Raw genomic sequence first — 17,090 nt, 5'->3', positions numbered from 1 at the left:
CCGGGAAGATCCCACATGCCGCGGAGCAACCAAGCCCGTGAGCCATGGCCGCTAGGCCTGCGCGTCCGGAGCCTGTGCTCCGCAACGGGAGAGGCCACAACAGTGAGAGGCCCGCATACCGCAAAAAAAAAAAAAAAAAAAAAAAAAAAAGAAGTTTCTCTGGAATAAGAGAAGGTATAATACCTTCTGCTATAAAGCAGATACATTTAATTTTCATTCTATAATCAGAGTAAAATGATATTACTTTCTATCTAAATCAAACAAAAATTTCAGTGCTTTCTACACTCTAATTAAAAATAATATGCTGAATTTGTTCTGCTTACCATTCCTCCCCAAAGTGCACACTGATGGCAGATACACTTCTTACAAGTCCAGCAAAATACACTAAGTTTTTCATGGTGATTTTCACATCTATACATTATGAAAAAAAAGTACAGTTATAAATTAAATAAATTTAAAAACTGGAAGATAGTTACTGCAACAAATTCCTAAGTTTGGGCAAACAGTTCAGTCAATTTTAAATGACTACATCTCAGGAAATATAAAATGTACTCCATGGCTTCTGTGAATTAAGCTGAATAATTACATGTAGAGACAATTTTTTTTAAGTATTGTTTTCATCCATCTATAAGGACTTTAAAATTACATGAAAAATGCAGACTAGTTTCTATTTAAAGTACAAAGATAACATCATTTCTGAGAAACTGTATAGATGATAAATTCTATCCTATTACTACATTTTGGGCAAATCAGATTATGTGTCCATGCCTACATAAGCATGTATGCATGCACACTTTTTCTACATGTGACCAAAGTCAACAATAACCAAGACACAGGTGATTAATTGCACAATACCAGATCCTCATTAGAAATGAACAGTTCAATTTTTAAAAGTTTTCCCTTAAACTGAATAACCACAAGCAAAAGAATAAAGTTGGACATGGTTATTAATTGAATTGTGTGCCCCCAAATTCCTACGTTGAAGCCCTAATGTAACTGTATTTGGAGTTAGGGCCTTTAAGAAGGTAATGAGGGTTAAATGAAATCACAGGGGTGGAGGCCTACCCAATAGGACTTGTGTCCTTACAAGAAGAGAAAGAGACAGCAGGAGTATGCACTCACAGAGAAAACGCCACGTGAGGATGGAGTGAGAAGTAGCTATATCCTAGTCAAGGAGAGAGGCCTCACCAGAAACCAACCCTGACAATACCTTGACCTTGGACTACTAGCCTCTGAAACCATGAGAAAATAAATGTTGTTGTTTAAGCCACCCAGCCTGTGGTATTCTGTTATGGCAGCCCTAGCAGTTAAATACCTTTAACTTACACCATATTAAAAAAGTAACTTAAACTAGATCAAAGACCTAAACATAAGACCTAAAACGATAAAACTCTTAAAAGAAAACACAGGGGGAAAGCTTCATGATACTGGATTTGGCACTGATTTCTTGGATATGACACCAAAAGCACACACAACAAAAGTAAAAATAGATAAACTGGACTACATCAAAATTAACAACTTCTGTACACTGAAGGACACAATAAACAGAGAAAAAGGGCAATCTATGGAACGGGAGAAAATAGGAACAGAAAGTAAAATGGTGGGAAATTATTGTTTAATGAATTGAGAGCTTCAGATTTGCAAAATGAAAAAATTCTGGAGATTTGCTGTACAACAACGTGCATACATTTAACACAGAACTGTATACTTAAAAATGGTTAAGATAATAAATATTATGTTCTGTTTCTTTTGCCACAATTTAAAAAATTGTTTCTCTTGCCTGTAAAGGGGACACACTTGCAATTTTAAACAGCTTTTCACTGATAAATCACACTGAGCTTACAGAAAATACCCAAATAGGTCGACATTTTATATTTCTCATTTATAAGTAATCTGAATATCCAATAGGAAATTAATAAAAGCATGAAGAAACAGCATATTAGATACTGTCTCATTTAGCATGATTTCCACACTACCGAATTTAGAATATAGCTTTTACACAATAGGAAATTTATCAGAACCATTATTAATCAATGGCTTATATATAGGCACCTTTAGCAAACCCAAGCGGGGGCCAGTAGGCATCAAGAAGCAAAGAAGAGAGATTAGTAATTAGCAAATTGTGGCAGTTCTAATCCTTTATGAGAGGCTTTAATAATAGAAGTCAGAGTTAGAAGGGCCTTTCCAAATAGAGACACCCACACCATGCCAGAAGAAAACTGTCTTAGTGTTCACCTACGAAGCTTAAACTTTCAATAATGTCATTAAAATACTATGTGGCACAATCTAGGAAACACTTGAACAAAGAAACTAAGGACATACTTGTCCTTTTCATTTTCTTCATGTTTGGTGAGACTGCAGAGTTGAAGAGTATCAAGCTGCTGTGTTACTTCTTCTGCCCAACGACAGTTTACTAGTTCTCGGAGCTGGAGTGGAGCACTGGAGAGAAAATATACATACATACATATACTCTCAGTCAAGAATTTGAGATCATTTTCTAAAACACATTTCAAAGGTAAACACTGAGGTGACAAATGTGTTAATTCAATGGGGGGAATCCTTTCACAATGTATATGTGTATCAAACTATCACACTTTATATTTTAAATACCTTACAATTTTGTCAATTATACCTCAACAAAGCTGGGGAAAAAAAGGAAATTATAAATCAAGAAAAAATAAACACTCCTCAAAATAGGGCTCACAATCATATTCATACCATATTACTATCAGAATAGTAACAAAGACACAATGAAAACTATGGTTTGTAACTTATTTTTACAATAAGGTATCATTTACAAAAAAAAACTGAATAAAAAAATTAGCAATTCAGATTACAGACTGAATTCTTAATTCCTTAGTCTAAAGCTATACTCTCCAAAATGACAGCCACTACTCATATGTGACTATTTAAATTAAAAATTCAAATTAGTTAAAAAAAAGAAAATTTAATTACACTTACACTAGGCTTACTTCAAGTGCTCCACTGCCACAGTTGACAGCAAGGCTATAGAACATTTCCATCATACAGAAAGTTCTATTTGATACTGCTGATCTTCTTAAAAGTTAGTATGAAAAATGTGAACAGTACATGAAGAAAAATGGGCAAAAGATATGAAGTAGTTTAAGAAAAAAGAAATTATAAATGGCTAAAAATGTTTTAATAGATGCTCAGTTTCAATCATTTTTTTAAAAAGCAGATTAAAAACGAGATACCATTTTTCACTTAGCAGAATGACAAAAAAATAAAACGACTGGTAATACCTACTGTTGGCAAGAATGTGAGGAAGAAGCATTTTCAATATCTACTATTAGGAACATAAAATGGTAAAAAACTTTTCCCTTCAATGCAATCTGGCATCATCTGAAATAACTGAAAATGCAAACAACCTAAATGTCTCTCAATATAAGCATTAAAAAGAAAATGTATAATCTTACAGTGGATTATTATTCAAACACTGATTTTAAATGACATATATGTACATATGATCAATAAAGGCATCACCATATTTTACATGGAAAAAAAAAGCAAAGCAAAATAATATTATATCATTTGTGCTTTTTAAGAAAACATTTATATGTATACATCAGTACATATATAGAAAAATGTCTAGAGGAACAGGTACCCAAACCTAACACTAACAATTTCTTCTGAAAGTGTTAAATCATGAAAAAATCAAGTCAGGTATCAGAATCAGAAGGCTTTTTATTACTATCTGGATTTTTTTTTAACAGAACTTTATTTTTTTTTAGTTATAAAAGTTAAGAAGTTACACATGATTTTCCAAAAGAAAGTAAACAACGTAATGTATTCTACATAATTCTAAGTCAGGTAAATCAGTCTGCATTTCTTTATCTAGATAGATTGCTTATGGCAGGTTGGCAAGTTGCAGAAAGAACATTATAAGTATTAGGACACACGCTGACCCCATCACCTTACTACTTTCCAAATTCACAAATAATCATAAAAACACTTACCGGCAATGAGGACATTGAGCTCTCTGCTCTGTCAGCCAGCGCTAAGGAGGCAAACAGATTAGACTTTGATTGCAGATAACACCATTAATTTGTACATACTGAAACCTTACATACCAAATTTAATGAGTTTAACTCTCTAGTGCCTGCATTAATTATAGAGATACTTATAGAATAGCAGGCAATCTGTCTCATTATCATCGTGACAGGAATAAATTTTCAAAAGCACAGAATTCATTCCAAGATAATTATTAAGCAGCTATTCTCTCACAGGTAAGAAAGTGATTCTAGGACTCTGGATCTCACAGGGAAGGTGTCAATAATCTTCACAAAAATAATAATGATATTGTTACTACCACCACCCCCAAAATAAGCCACTATGATGATTTACTTCTAACTAACCCACCATAAAATCTCTGAGGAATTTTAAGGTACTACTAAATTCCTTTTTGAAAAGAAATCTAATTGTAAGGTATACACATTATGGCTACATAAATTAGACAGAAAAACATAAATAAGCAATACAGCAAAACTTTGTCTTAAAAGAGTTCTACAGTTCAGTCATTTAAACATCTACATAACCTGGTTTCCTCGTAATTATAAAAAGTTTTACAAGAGAATAATATCTCTACTAAACCTCAAATTCTATTAATTTAACCATTTTAGTTATTATTGGATAGGGAACAGTTTTACACCACATACAAAGGAGATGCTAATACCTTTCCAAAAACAATAGCTCCATGGTTAAATATTTTGTTTTAATTGTCTGGTAAACAGGTTTTGAGGTAAATAAATATATAATCCAATAGCTATGTACTCTCAGTATCTGTTATTTCTGTTTATCCCTTCTTATTTCTATGAAAGAACCTAAGCTTTTACCTAAAGTCAAATAATTAACTCAGAAATAAAATTCCCAAGGAATCCTTAAAGAACAATCGAAGATTAAATAGGGGGAAGTGTACTTCATAGCACAGAAAATAAAGCTGGAAGAAAAAAAATAGATGGAAAAGGATTCCATTCTTAACAACCTTGAACATCATTTCTTTGGTCCCTGAGCAAAGCAAGATTTAGGTCAGGTTTCTTTCCCTCAAACAATGCTCTGCTAAAATCATAGCACTCCTCCAGGACTGGTCTCAGCCCACACCTCTCTAGCCTCATCTTCTACCTCACCCTAGGGAATCCAGCAAGATTAAGTCTTTAAATATGTTTCCCCTCTCTGCCCAGGATATTTAACACCTCTCTTTAACTAGGTTGTTCCGGCTCATCCTTTAGATTTCAGATTATATGTCACTTCCTCCAGAAAGCTCCCTGACTGTCTGTAGACTATTTAAATACCGCTGTCATGCTTTACCACAGTAACCTATACTTCCCCTTTCATTGTACCTATAACACTTGCTATACTGACTTATTTGTCTCCCCTGCCCTACTAAAGTAAAAGCTCTATAAAGCTTGGGACCATGGTAAGGAATGACCCAGTCTGTATTTTTTATTATGCCCCTCCCTTCCAGTCAAACCAGGCTTACTGCTATAATATATACCACTCTTGGCATCCTATTTGTGTATTTGCTTATACTGTCCCTCTATCCACGTGCTGTCCCATGGAAATGTCCACTGATTACATCCATAATACTTTTCTGCCTATCCCAGGACAGTGATCTTTCCCTTCTCTTATTATTTGTGGCATTTTCACCTTGTATTCTATAATCTAATTTAATCACAAAACAAATGTGGCAATTTTAATACTTTGAGGAAAAACGTTTCTACCAAACCAAAATCAAAGGTAAGAACCAGTGATACAATATTAGTACTCAAGTAATATTAAAGAAACACCTCTGTAGCAATTCCCCCACATTCAATTTAAGAATTAATTTCTCGGGCTTCCCTGGTGGCGCAGTGGTTAAGAATCTGCCTGCCAGTGCAGGGGACACAGGTTCTAGTCCTGGTCTGGGAAGATCCCACATGCTGCGGGGCAACTAAGCCCATGCGCCACAACTACTGAGCCTGCGCTCTAGAGCCCGTGCTCCGCAACAAGAGAAGCCACTGCAGTGAGAAGCCCGCGCATGGCAACAAAGAGTAGCCCCCGCTCGCTGCAACTAGAGAAAGCCCGCGTGCAGCAAAGAAGACCCAACACAGCCAAAAATAAATAAGTTAAATAAATAAATTTTTAAAAACAAGGATTAATTTCTCTCCTTCATTAAACGGAAGAATCACAAGCTTGAGACATTATTCAAACCTGAGTCTTATTCCTAGCTCTGGCACTTACTATGCGACACCAGACAAGTGACTGATCTCAAGTTTTCTCATATGCAACAAGAGATTCAGCATTCCTACTCTGCAGAGTTGTTCAAGGGAAATCCTCAACAAAAACCTAGCAAACCAAATTCAAAAAGTATATACACCTTGACCAAGTGGGATTTATTCCTGGGCTACAACGATAGTTCAACCTACAAAAATCATTCAATATAATACATCAATCACATTAAGAAAATGAAGGAAAAACCCACATGATCATCTCAATGGATACAGAAAAGGCATCTGACAAAATCTAATATCCTTTCATAATAAAAACACTCAAGAAACAGGAAAAGAAGGGAACTTCCTCAACTTGATAAAAGTCCATACATAAAAAACCCACAGCAAACATCATACTCAATGGTGAAAGACTGAAAACTTGTCACAAAGTTAGAGGACTCATATTTCCTGATTTCAAAATTTACTATGAAGCTACAGTAAATTAAAATAGTTTGGTACTGGTATAAGGACAATGAAATAGAATAGAGTCCAGAAATAAACAGAAAGGGACAAATATTCTATGATTCCATTTATACGAGGTAGTCAAATTCATAAAGAAGGAACAGTGGTTACCAGGGGTTGAGGGAGGGTAATGGACCAAAGTAATAAAAGTACACATCATTGTCTTTTTCCTGATCTTAAAGGAGAAGTATGTACTACTACAGACCTATGAGAATGGCTAAAATTCAAGACTGAACATATCAATACCAAGTGTTGGCATTAACATGGAAGAATCGGAACTCTCATACACTGCTGTTGAGAATGTAAAATGATACAATTATTTTAGAAAACAGTTTGACAATTTGTTAAGCAGTTAAACATACACCTACGATATGATATAGCCATTCCACTCCTATTTACCCAAGAGAAATGAAAGCTTAAGTCCACTGAAAGACTTGTATACAAACATTTATGGCAGTTTTCTTTGTAAATGCCCAAAACTAGAAGCAACCTGTATGTCCATCAGCAGGTGAACGGATAAACAAATTACGGCATATGCATACAATGAAATGCTACTATGCAGCAATAAAAAGAAATACTATTTTTTAAAATTTTTATTTATTTTTTTATATAGCAGGTTCTTATTAGTTATCTATTTTATACATATTGGTATATGTATGTCAATCCCAATCTCCCAATTTATCCCATCACCACCACCCCCCTCCGCCACTTTCCCCCCTTGGCATCCATACTTTTGTTCTCTACGTCTGTGTCTCTATTCCTGCCCTGCAAACCGGTTCATCTGTACCATTTTAAAAAGGAATACTATTGATACAACAACACAGATGAATCTCAAAATAATTTTGCTGAGTGAAAAAAGCCAGACCCTTAAGAGTACATATTGTAAGATTCCATCTGTATAAAATTATAGAAAATGCAAACTTATCTATAGTGATAGAAAGCAGATCACTGGTTGCTTGAGAACAAGACAAGAGGAGGTAGGGACTACCAAGAGGCACAAAGAAACTTCTGGGGATTAGAGATATGTTCATTATCTTGACTGTAGGGATGGTTTTTCAAGTATATACATTTGTCAAAACTTATCAAACTGTGTACTTTAAATATGTGCAGTTTATTGTATGTCAAATATACCTAACTTTAAAAGGCTGAAAAATTAAAAACGAAGTCAATAATTATTGGCAAATTGCTACCAATGTTAAAAAATCAAGAGGGGGTAAGAAAAAATTGGATGAGAAAGATGTGGGCAAAATAATGGGAAAACATACAAAACAGGAACAGGTACTGAGAGAAATCAGCTGAGTGTAGCTAGATAAATGAAGACCTGGCCTGAAAACACAGCCAATGTTCCTGCTTTGGGGTATGCCTGTGGAGGCATCAGGGAGTCGTGGGTAGAGTGCCGGCCTGGGGATAAGTTTAGTCTTGGTCTGTCACCAACTACTATGTGACTTTGGACAAGTCTATTCATGCGTCTGGGCCTTAGTTTGTTAAAATGACACAAGTATCTGGACTGCCAAAGATAGTTCAATTTCTGTGGACAAATGAACAAAGATGAGATGGAAGAGAAGGGAAAGCATTCAAATAAACAACATTACAATGTGGTTGTGTGGAGTGCTCAGCATCTCAAGGACTTCGCTCCTGTAATTACCCTTCCTCTCTCCAGCATCAATTATTTTCGACTGGTTCAGTCCTAGGAAGATATGAATCTTCTCCTAAAAGATGACTCTCAACATCCCCCCTTAAACCCATTACCTTGTTTCTCCCCTTTACAAGATTCTGTGACAGTTTTTATACTTGCTGTCTCATTCTCCTCCCACTCTCTGACATCAAGTTTTTGCCCCCACTGTTCCACTGAAACTACTTAGCAGGGTCACCAATAACCTACATATTCTCAAATCCAAGGGATTTCCCTGGTGGTCCAGTAGTTAAGACACTGCACTTCCTGGTCGGGGAACTAAGATCCCGCATGCTGCACAGCGCAGCCAAAAAAAAAAAATCAGATCCAATGGTCAATTCCCAGGCTAGAACCATATGACACAGCTAAACTACTCCTTTTTTTTTTTTTTTTAAGTTTTTTATTTATTTTATTTATTTATTTTTGGCTGTGTTTGGTTTTTGTTGCTGTGTGGGGGCTTCCTCTAGCTGCAGCAAGCGGGGGCTACTCTTTGTTGTGGTACACGAGCTTCTCATTGCGGTGGCTTCTCTTGTTGAGGATTCTAGGCACGTGGGCTTCAGCAGTTGTGGCTCGTGGGCTCTAGAGCGTAGGCTCAGTAGTTGTGGCACACAGGCTTAGTTGCTCTGAGGCATGTGGGATCTTTCCGGGCCAGGGATCGAACCCGTGTCCCCTGCATTGGCAGGCAGATTCTTAACCACTGCGCCACCAGGGAAGCCGTAACTACTCGCTTTTGAAACATGTTTTTCAGTTGAATTCTGTGATGCCTCACTCCTGGGCTCCTTCTTATTAGCCTGCTGAGTCCTTCTCCTAACATCTAAACATTGACTGACCCAGAGTTCAGACCTAAAAATCTCTTCCCACAGTAGGTAATCTGGTGGTCTCATCTAGTTCCCTGGCTTTAAATACTACCTATATGCTAATTATTCAATCTCTCTAACGTCCCCTTCCTCAAATCCAGGTTCATTCTCCTTCCTCAAATCCAGGTTCATATTTCCAACTGTCAACCTCTCCAATTAGATGTATAATAAACGTCTCAAACTTTACATACTAAAAACAAAAAACTTTATACATTAAAAGGGTGAATTTTATGTTATGTGAATTATATCTAAATTTTTTTAAGATTTTTAAAATTACAAGTATTGTAATAAAGTGAACTAGTCCAAAATTTTGAACTGTAGTAGCACATTCACAAATTGTTTTTTTTTTTTTAAAGAAAGAACTATATTTAATCATACCACGGGCTTCCCTAGTGGTGCAGTGGTTAAGAATCCACCTGCCAATGCAGGGCACACGGGTTTAAGCCCTGGTCCAGGAAGATCCCACATGCTGTGGAGCCACTAAGCTCGTGTGCCACAACTACTGAGCCCGCAAGCCACTACTGAAGCCCTCGTGCCTAGAGCCCATGCTCCACAACAAGAGAAATCACCGCAATGAGAAGCCAGAGTGCCGCAACAAAGAGTAGCCCCCAATCACCACAACTAAAGAAAGCCCACGCGCAGCAATGAAGACCCAACGCAACCAATGATAAATTAATTAATAATAAAAAATCATATTGCTCTCACTAGGAAAAACAATGGTTTTCTGTAGTTACTAAGTAAAACGTATTTAAAAGTAAAAAAACCAAAACAAAACACTTTTACATCTATAACCTACGCAAATCTGTTCTTCCCTCAGTTTTTTCTATTTCAGAATGGGAAACCATTCATTCACCCATGTGAATGAAGTAAAAAACTTTCCTCACATCCCATCTGTATGAAAATCCATTGATTCTACCTTCAAAACATATCCAGAATTGCCCTATTTTTCACCACCTTCACTGTTACTATTCTGGTCTAAACCACCATTTATCTTTCACTAATAAAGCACATCCTAACTGCTGTCTTCACTCTCTCCCCGCATCTGCCTACAGTCTACTTTCCACACAGTAGCCAGAGTGATAGCTTTCAAAACATTAATTACTTTAAATCACTCAAAAGCTTTCAATGGCTGGCAGCACACTTAAAATAAAATCCAAGGTCTTTACCAAGGCCTCTAGCTACATCTTCAAACTCCTTTCCGTTCCCTCTCTCCCTCTGTCCACTTTGCTCTTACCACACTGCTTCTTTGGTATTTCTCAACACACTAAACATATTTCTTTCTCATGGCGTTTGCCCCTTCTGATTTCTCTGACTGGGACTTTCTTTCCCTACATATTCCCATCACTCTCATCCTGGTCTCTGCTCAAATGTCATCTACTCAGAGAGACCTTCTCAGACCACTCTATTAAAATAGCTACCAACCTGCCAGTTACCTCTCAAAGTCCCTACTCTATACCCTCAACCAGTTTCATTTTTCTTCATGCTTTGAAGAATATCTAACATATAGCTATATACTTTTTTGCCTATATCCCAACTAGAAAATAAGTCAATTCCTTGAGAAGTCAGTGCCTAATTCCAAGTCCACCATTAATATTTGTTCAATGAACAAACAAATGAACGGTGAATTCCGGAACCAGCACAACTCTGAAAAAGAAAGGTTAGAACCAGATTATTCAGATGGTGTGAATATAAGGCTAACGTTCTTAGACTTTATCCTTCAGGCAATAAATCTCTGAGGCTTCTGGGAAGAAAAAAGAATGACATTACTGAAAAATATCAATATGGCAGCAGGATACAAAATGGACGAGAGAAGAAAAGACTCAAGACAGAGATATCAGTTAGATAGTAACTATAATTATCTAAGCATGAGGTAATAGATGTCTGTATTTCTCTATTAGGATGGTAATAATAAGAACGGAAAGGTAGGACAGATAAGTGATATTAGGAGATAACCAACAAGACTTAAAAATTATTGGTGTCAGAGGTTTGATTCAAGTTTGATTAGTAGAAAAGAACAAACAAAAAGAGTCAATTTGAGAAAATAATAGGAAGAATTTGATCTAGAACGAAGTTCAAGATGCTGGAAGGACAATCAGATAAGACACTTATAGGTCAATGCTGAAGGAGTAGATTTAGGAGCCATGCACACAGATGATTTGATTTACTGCAACAGTAAATCAAATTTCTCAAAGTAGATAAAAATTTCCCAGAAACTTCATAATAGAGAATGCCAGCACAATATTTAAGAAATAAATACTTGTAAGGAACAGGAGGAAGAAGTGGAAAAGTGAAGAAATGAAGAATCAATGAGTGGGACTTCCCTGGCAGTCCAGTGGTTAAGACTTCACCTTCCAATGCAGGGGATGTGGGTTTGATCCCTGGTCCAGGAGTTAAGATCCCACATGCCTCTGGGCCAAAAAACCAAAACACATAAAACAGAAGCAATATTGCAATAAATTCAATAAAGACTTTAAAAATAGTCCATGTCAAAAAAAAAAAAAAAAAAAAAAGAAGAATCAGTGAGGTATAAGGTAATAACCAGAGACCATATGTATGCTGAAGCTTCATCAAAAGAGCTGAGTCCAGATCTACTCTACCAATAAGTTAACTACAGTGATAGAGGCCAATTACTTAATTTCTCTAGCTTCATTCAGTTTTACCGTTTATAAAACATAATGATATGTATGAGCTGCTATTTTTACAATAGAATAATACAACACCTTACAAATGGAGAGTACATTTTAAACAAGTGTCCATCATCAGCCTTTTTTTTTTTTTTTTTTTTAATGTGGACCTTTTTTTAAAAAAAATTTTTATTTTTGGCTGCATTGGGTCTTCGTTGCTGCGCACGGGCCCTCCCTAGTTGCGGCGAGTGGGGGCCACTCTTCGCTATGGTGCACGGGCTTCTCACTGTGGTGGCCTCTCCTGTTGCAGAGCACGGGCTCCAAGCGCACAGGCTTCAGTAGTTGTGGCTCACGGGCTCTAGGGCACAAGCTCAGTATCTGTGGCACAAGGGCTTCATTGCTCCATGGCATGTGGGATCATCCTGGACCAGGGCTCAAACCTGTGTCCCCTGCATTGGCAGGCGGATTCCTAACCACTGCACCACCAGTGAAGTCCCGATGTGGGCTATTTTAAAAGTCTTTATTGAATTTGTTACAATATTACTTCTGTTTTATGTTTTGGTTTTTTGGTGGAGAGGCATGTGGGATCTTAGCTCCCCAACCAGGGATCGAACCTCCCACCCCCTGCATTGGAAAGTGAAGTCTTAACTACATTTTAGTTTCTAAATTACCTTTTAGCTTATCTCATTTAATGCCACAACCATCCTGTGAGACAGATCTTGTTATCCACATTCTATTGTTTGAGAAAACAACGCTAAGATCAAGTCTCTCAGTTTATGAGTGGGAGAACCAGCATGGTATGTAACTTAGGTCCTCTGTAGATGTGTAGTGCCAAAGAACACAGACACTTGACCCAGGGTTCCTGGGTTCAAATCCAGCTCCATCATTTGCTAAATGTGTGACTGGAAGCAAATGATTTAAGTGTTACAGATATTACTCTTGACAAAGGGATATTTATCTTCCTCAGGCAGGAATAAGGAACCACAGAGAAATTTTGAGATGAGGAGCATGTTAGATGATTTGGACTTTCTCAATAAAGGAAATAATCTACTAAGAGTCATGTGGGCCAGGCAGTTTTCAACTATGGCCTGCAGATGTACGACTGAATCTCCACACACAACCAAAAGAAGCTCTTCTGCTTTACATCTTAAGCTTCCTCATAATTTTGTTTCTGGGGTTCACCTACATTCAATTTTTAAAGCCACTGGATTATATTCATATTTGAGGTCTCTTTTAACTATAAGATTACATGATTTTATTATGTGCCTTTTAACCTATTACTAGCTTTTTCTCTCTTACCCATCAAACAAGTATAAACTCTCCCTCCTGAGTCTCACAGCACTTTGTAAGTGCCTCTTTATGACACTACACATTCTTCAATATAAACACAAAGTCCATTCTCTCAATTAGATTTAGGCTCCTGCAGGGCAGGCACTTCCATCACTTATCTTAGTATCCTCAACCCCAAACACAATGCAGGTAAGCACTTTGTAAGTACTTGTTAAATGCGCAGTGATTTAATAATGTAAATATACTAAAATTACACTGGGCTTTGGTTTCCAGACACTTCATGACTTGATGATTATTCATCTCCACATTACTAAACAATATACATTGATGGTCTCCCTATTAAGAAACAATCATTTAAGACATTTTTAAAAGGACATAAAATGTAAAATTAAAACAAGATAAAGAAAATGCGTTTTACAATACACCCTATATATACTAAATGTATGTAAAAAGAGATACAACTTACCCTGATACAGCTGAAACAACAAAGCTTGGAGCAATGAGGACACAAGCGTGCATCCCGCAATTTCTCCATACAAATGAAACATCGGAAAACCTCAGCAATGCTCTGAAAATAATAAAAGATATAAGGTTCACCAGATTACGCTACTGAATCATGAGTAAAAAGCATGCTTGCAATAATTCACCTGACAATTACATTTATTTGGGGTTGATAACATCCCAGTTTTAACTATATTCCATATCAGGACTTGGTTAGTCAAGGTCCAGGGTACCTCAGAACATCTCCTGGGAAAAAAATGCTTCCCTTTTTCTAAGTTTCACAGTGGTTCTAGTCTAAGAAAGGAATATGGAATGCAAACATAGACATGCACAAATATTTTCAAGGAAACATCAATTATAATGGCAAGAATCTGGCTATAGCCCAAATGTCAAAACATTAAGTTACAGTAGTTAACATAGACTATGACAGTCAGAGAAATATTTTTGAATTGTTTAATGATCAAAAAAAACCCTTATGATGTATAACAGTAAGGAAAGAAAAGGCAAACTATGACTGTATGAACACTATGAACTTGTGACTTTTTCTGCAATTTCCCCAAGGGGGATGGATTGCTTTTATAATTTAAATATAAAACGATACATTAATGGCAGCATACTTTGATCAAGAGAGAAACAATGTAATTCAGAATCCAGAAATCTGAATTTCTGCTCTGAATTTCTGCCATGCTGCTGCAACCAACTAGCTACTTATTTGAGCCTGAAATTCGGTCTGTATGGAGAATTTTGGTGGTAGCTCTATGAAGGCTTTGGGAAGAAAAAGATACGTAAACAGAAGAAGCAGTATTATCTTTGCCAGCCTCAGGTGAATCCATTTAGGAAGTATCTGACAAGAAAACAGATATAATTAAATGTAGGTTATTATATATTTTAAGTTTATTTTTACAGTACTCACATTTATTTTTACTCCATTCCAGAGGAATTAAACTCTTCTAAAACCAAGGTAAGGTTACAAAACTTTTATAATACTTTTACATGAGGAATTGAGGAGAAAATTACTCATGAGTCTAACCATGACTCTGCAGGACCAGAAAGAATCTGTGAGATGCAGACGCTGGGGGATGGGGGGTACGGCGGGGGACAATACGACGATTGGATGAACTAGTTTCAAGTGGAGTGCCCAGGTAATACAGTTGTTCCTTATCAAGCACCTAGTATTTTAGTAATTGCAAGGTTCAAGTCTTGACAATCATTATACAATTATGTCCAATAAGCAATCTTTTTTAAGTTCCTAGCCTTAACGTAAATATCCCAAACGTTTGAAATCATCGTTTACAAGAGTCATATATAAAAAGAATAGGTTGCTCTGGAAAACTACAGTCAAACAGGATAGTAAGACTATACCCTCATTCAATCTAGGAAGGGCAGATGTCTACAAAATGTACGGCTGGGAGGGAATGATTATCCATTCGGAGGGAGATTTGGATCCGCGCAAAAACTCGTAAGAACTGGTGGCGAGTCGCAGCGCACGTCCGTCTAAAGAATCTGCAGTTCTGCTCTGAACAGGCTGTAGTTTGCAGAAAACCTGTGGGGATGAGTACCAGTGCCAAGACACCCTGAAAACGCCAGGATACGCACCACCTGACTGCGGGAACGGTCAGAGCACAGGGTAGCCGGAGGGCTGCAGAACGAGCACGGCGTCCTCCGCACTGGGCCAGCCCCCTCCACAAAAGCAGCGGCGGGATGGGGGGACTAGGACAAGGCGCCCTACAAGAGGGTGGACTAGGGCAAAGCGCCTCGAATAAAGAACGCTCAGCTGGTGGCGAGGGAGACTAAGCACCACCCTCCCTCAAGCCCCCTCACCTCCACGCTCTGTTCATCCATTGCCTCCGGCTCTCGGCGGGGCGCTCGGCGACCCGCGGAGTCCGTGGTCTGACCTGTTTGGCGCCGGCCTGAGATCACCTAGTCAAATTGCCGCGGAGAACAGCCGGGCGCCTACATCAGGGGTCTCCGACCACCGCCCCACCTGCGCGTCCCATCGCTTCGGGTTCGGCGCCAGCTACCCCCACTTCGCCATTTTTATCCGCGCGCCAGCCCTAGGGCGCAGTGGGAGGGTGAGCGGTAGCCACAAGCTTCTTTCCTCCCGGCTGAGCGGCCCGCCAGCGACCGAGCCGGAGCTTTGCCCACGTGACGCGGGCGCGCGCCTATCAAACCGCAGCTGGGGCCCGGCGGCGCTGGTCTTCCGCGACGAAGTTGCCGCAGGGAATTCGCAAACACCGACGGTAACCAGGGTAGCGGAAGGTGCGGTGTGAGAAAAGGCGCGGCCCGCGTGAACGCATGCGCGCAGGCCGCTGCGCTAAGGGAGCGGACCAGCGGCGGGCGCCTAGTTCCCGCGGTGCAGGGGAGCACACGAGATTTGGCCGCTGGCTGCTGCAGGGTTGCGTGCCTTCGGCCCGGCTTAGCGCAGGCGGAGGAGGGCGCGGCGCTTGACCGCGCCCCGTCTCCCTCAAGGGAGGGGCGGTGCTCCACCCGTCTCAAACTTTTGCGCGCCAAAGGCTGGAGCCACCTGGAGGGTTTGTGGGAAATGCAGACTCCGGAGGCACACCCCTAGGTATTCGGACTCCTTGATTCTAGGGTGGGGCTCCACGAAATTGTTTTCAACAAATTCTCTCGGTGATTTGGCTGCAGGTGGCTTGTGGCCCGCACGTTGAGAAACTGTGATGCAGAGGATTCGTGGCTAGTGCTGCTTTCTCGGGGAGCAAGCCCAGATTATCAGGTTTTTAAGACTTCCGCCCCACGTACGGAAGCAAAGCTCCAGATTGTGAAGCCTAGAGCGGTAATTTCAGAGTCGGGAGTGGGAGGACGGGACCACGGACGGTGTAGACGTCAGACCCACACCCAACCACACTCGCCCTGCATTGATTGGGGCTTGAGGTGAGCTATCGCCATGAGACTGTGGAAAGTGCAAGAGTATCAGCTGTATTCAGCTTTCCCATATTGGCGTCTGCTTTCTCCAATTTTCTAGCGTAAGAAATGTTTAAAGATTGTAGAAATTGAAGGTGTGAGGCAAAGGACGTACATCAGATTCTTAATTTGAGTTTAATTTTTCCTTTCCAGTTTATTGCAAACAGCTGTTACACTTAACCGAAATTGAATGCACCTGAAGAGAATCAACAGTTATCTAGGAAGAATTTCTTAAATATCAAAGCATTTGGACTTTAAGTAGTGGGCGTAACAACTTTTTTAAACTACATGAGCCATGTACAAAGATATAATTTAGGAATAATTGTGCCTGAAAAAATTCTTTCAGCAAAAATTATTTATGGTCTTGGAACTACATGGAGGTGACAGTTGCACGTCTTTTATACTAAAATGCCCTCAGTTGTACATTTTAATAATGGCAGATGGTTAATTTTATAGTATGTGAATTTTACCCCAATTAAAAAAGTTACTCGTGAAA

General features: G+C 38.7%; 1 protein-coding gene across 5 annotated transcripts in view; it reads right to left on the bottom strand.

The window, feature by feature from the left end:
* Positions 1-15,967, bottom strand: part of TRIM37 (tripartite motif containing 37) — a 123,519-nt gene extending 107,552 nt beyond the window's left edge. For 3 of the 5 annotated variants that reach the window (XM_059047698.2, XM_067021233.1, XM_067021235.1), the window contains exons 1-5: positions 15,494-15,967; positions 13,638-13,739; positions 3,978-4,018; positions 2,323-2,439; positions 324-411 (exon numbers count right to left, since the gene is read on the bottom strand). In XM_059047698.2, coding sequence (XP_058903681.2) covers positions 324-411; positions 2,323-2,439; positions 3,978-4,018; positions 13,638-13,739; positions 15,494-15,514 — 369 coding nt within the window. In that variant the 5' untranslated portion in view covers positions 15,515-15,967. The remainder of the gene's footprint in view (positions 1-323; positions 412-2,322; positions 2,440-3,977; positions 4,019-13,637; positions 13,740-15,493) is intronic. The other 2 variants (XM_059047700.2, XM_067021234.1) reach the window with 1 other exon arrangement.
* Between the last annotated feature and the right edge of the window lie 1,123 nt (positions 15,968-17,090).

This window comes from Kogia breviceps, chromosome 19, assembly GCF_026419965.1.
Source record: "Kogia breviceps isolate mKogBre1 chromosome 19, mKogBre1 haplotype 1, whole genome shotgun sequence".
Classification (NCBI taxonomy): domain Eukaryota; kingdom Metazoa; phylum Chordata; class Mammalia; order Artiodactyla; family Physeteridae; genus Kogia; species Kogia breviceps.
This window is presented reverse-complemented; position numbering and strand designations above follow the sequence as displayed.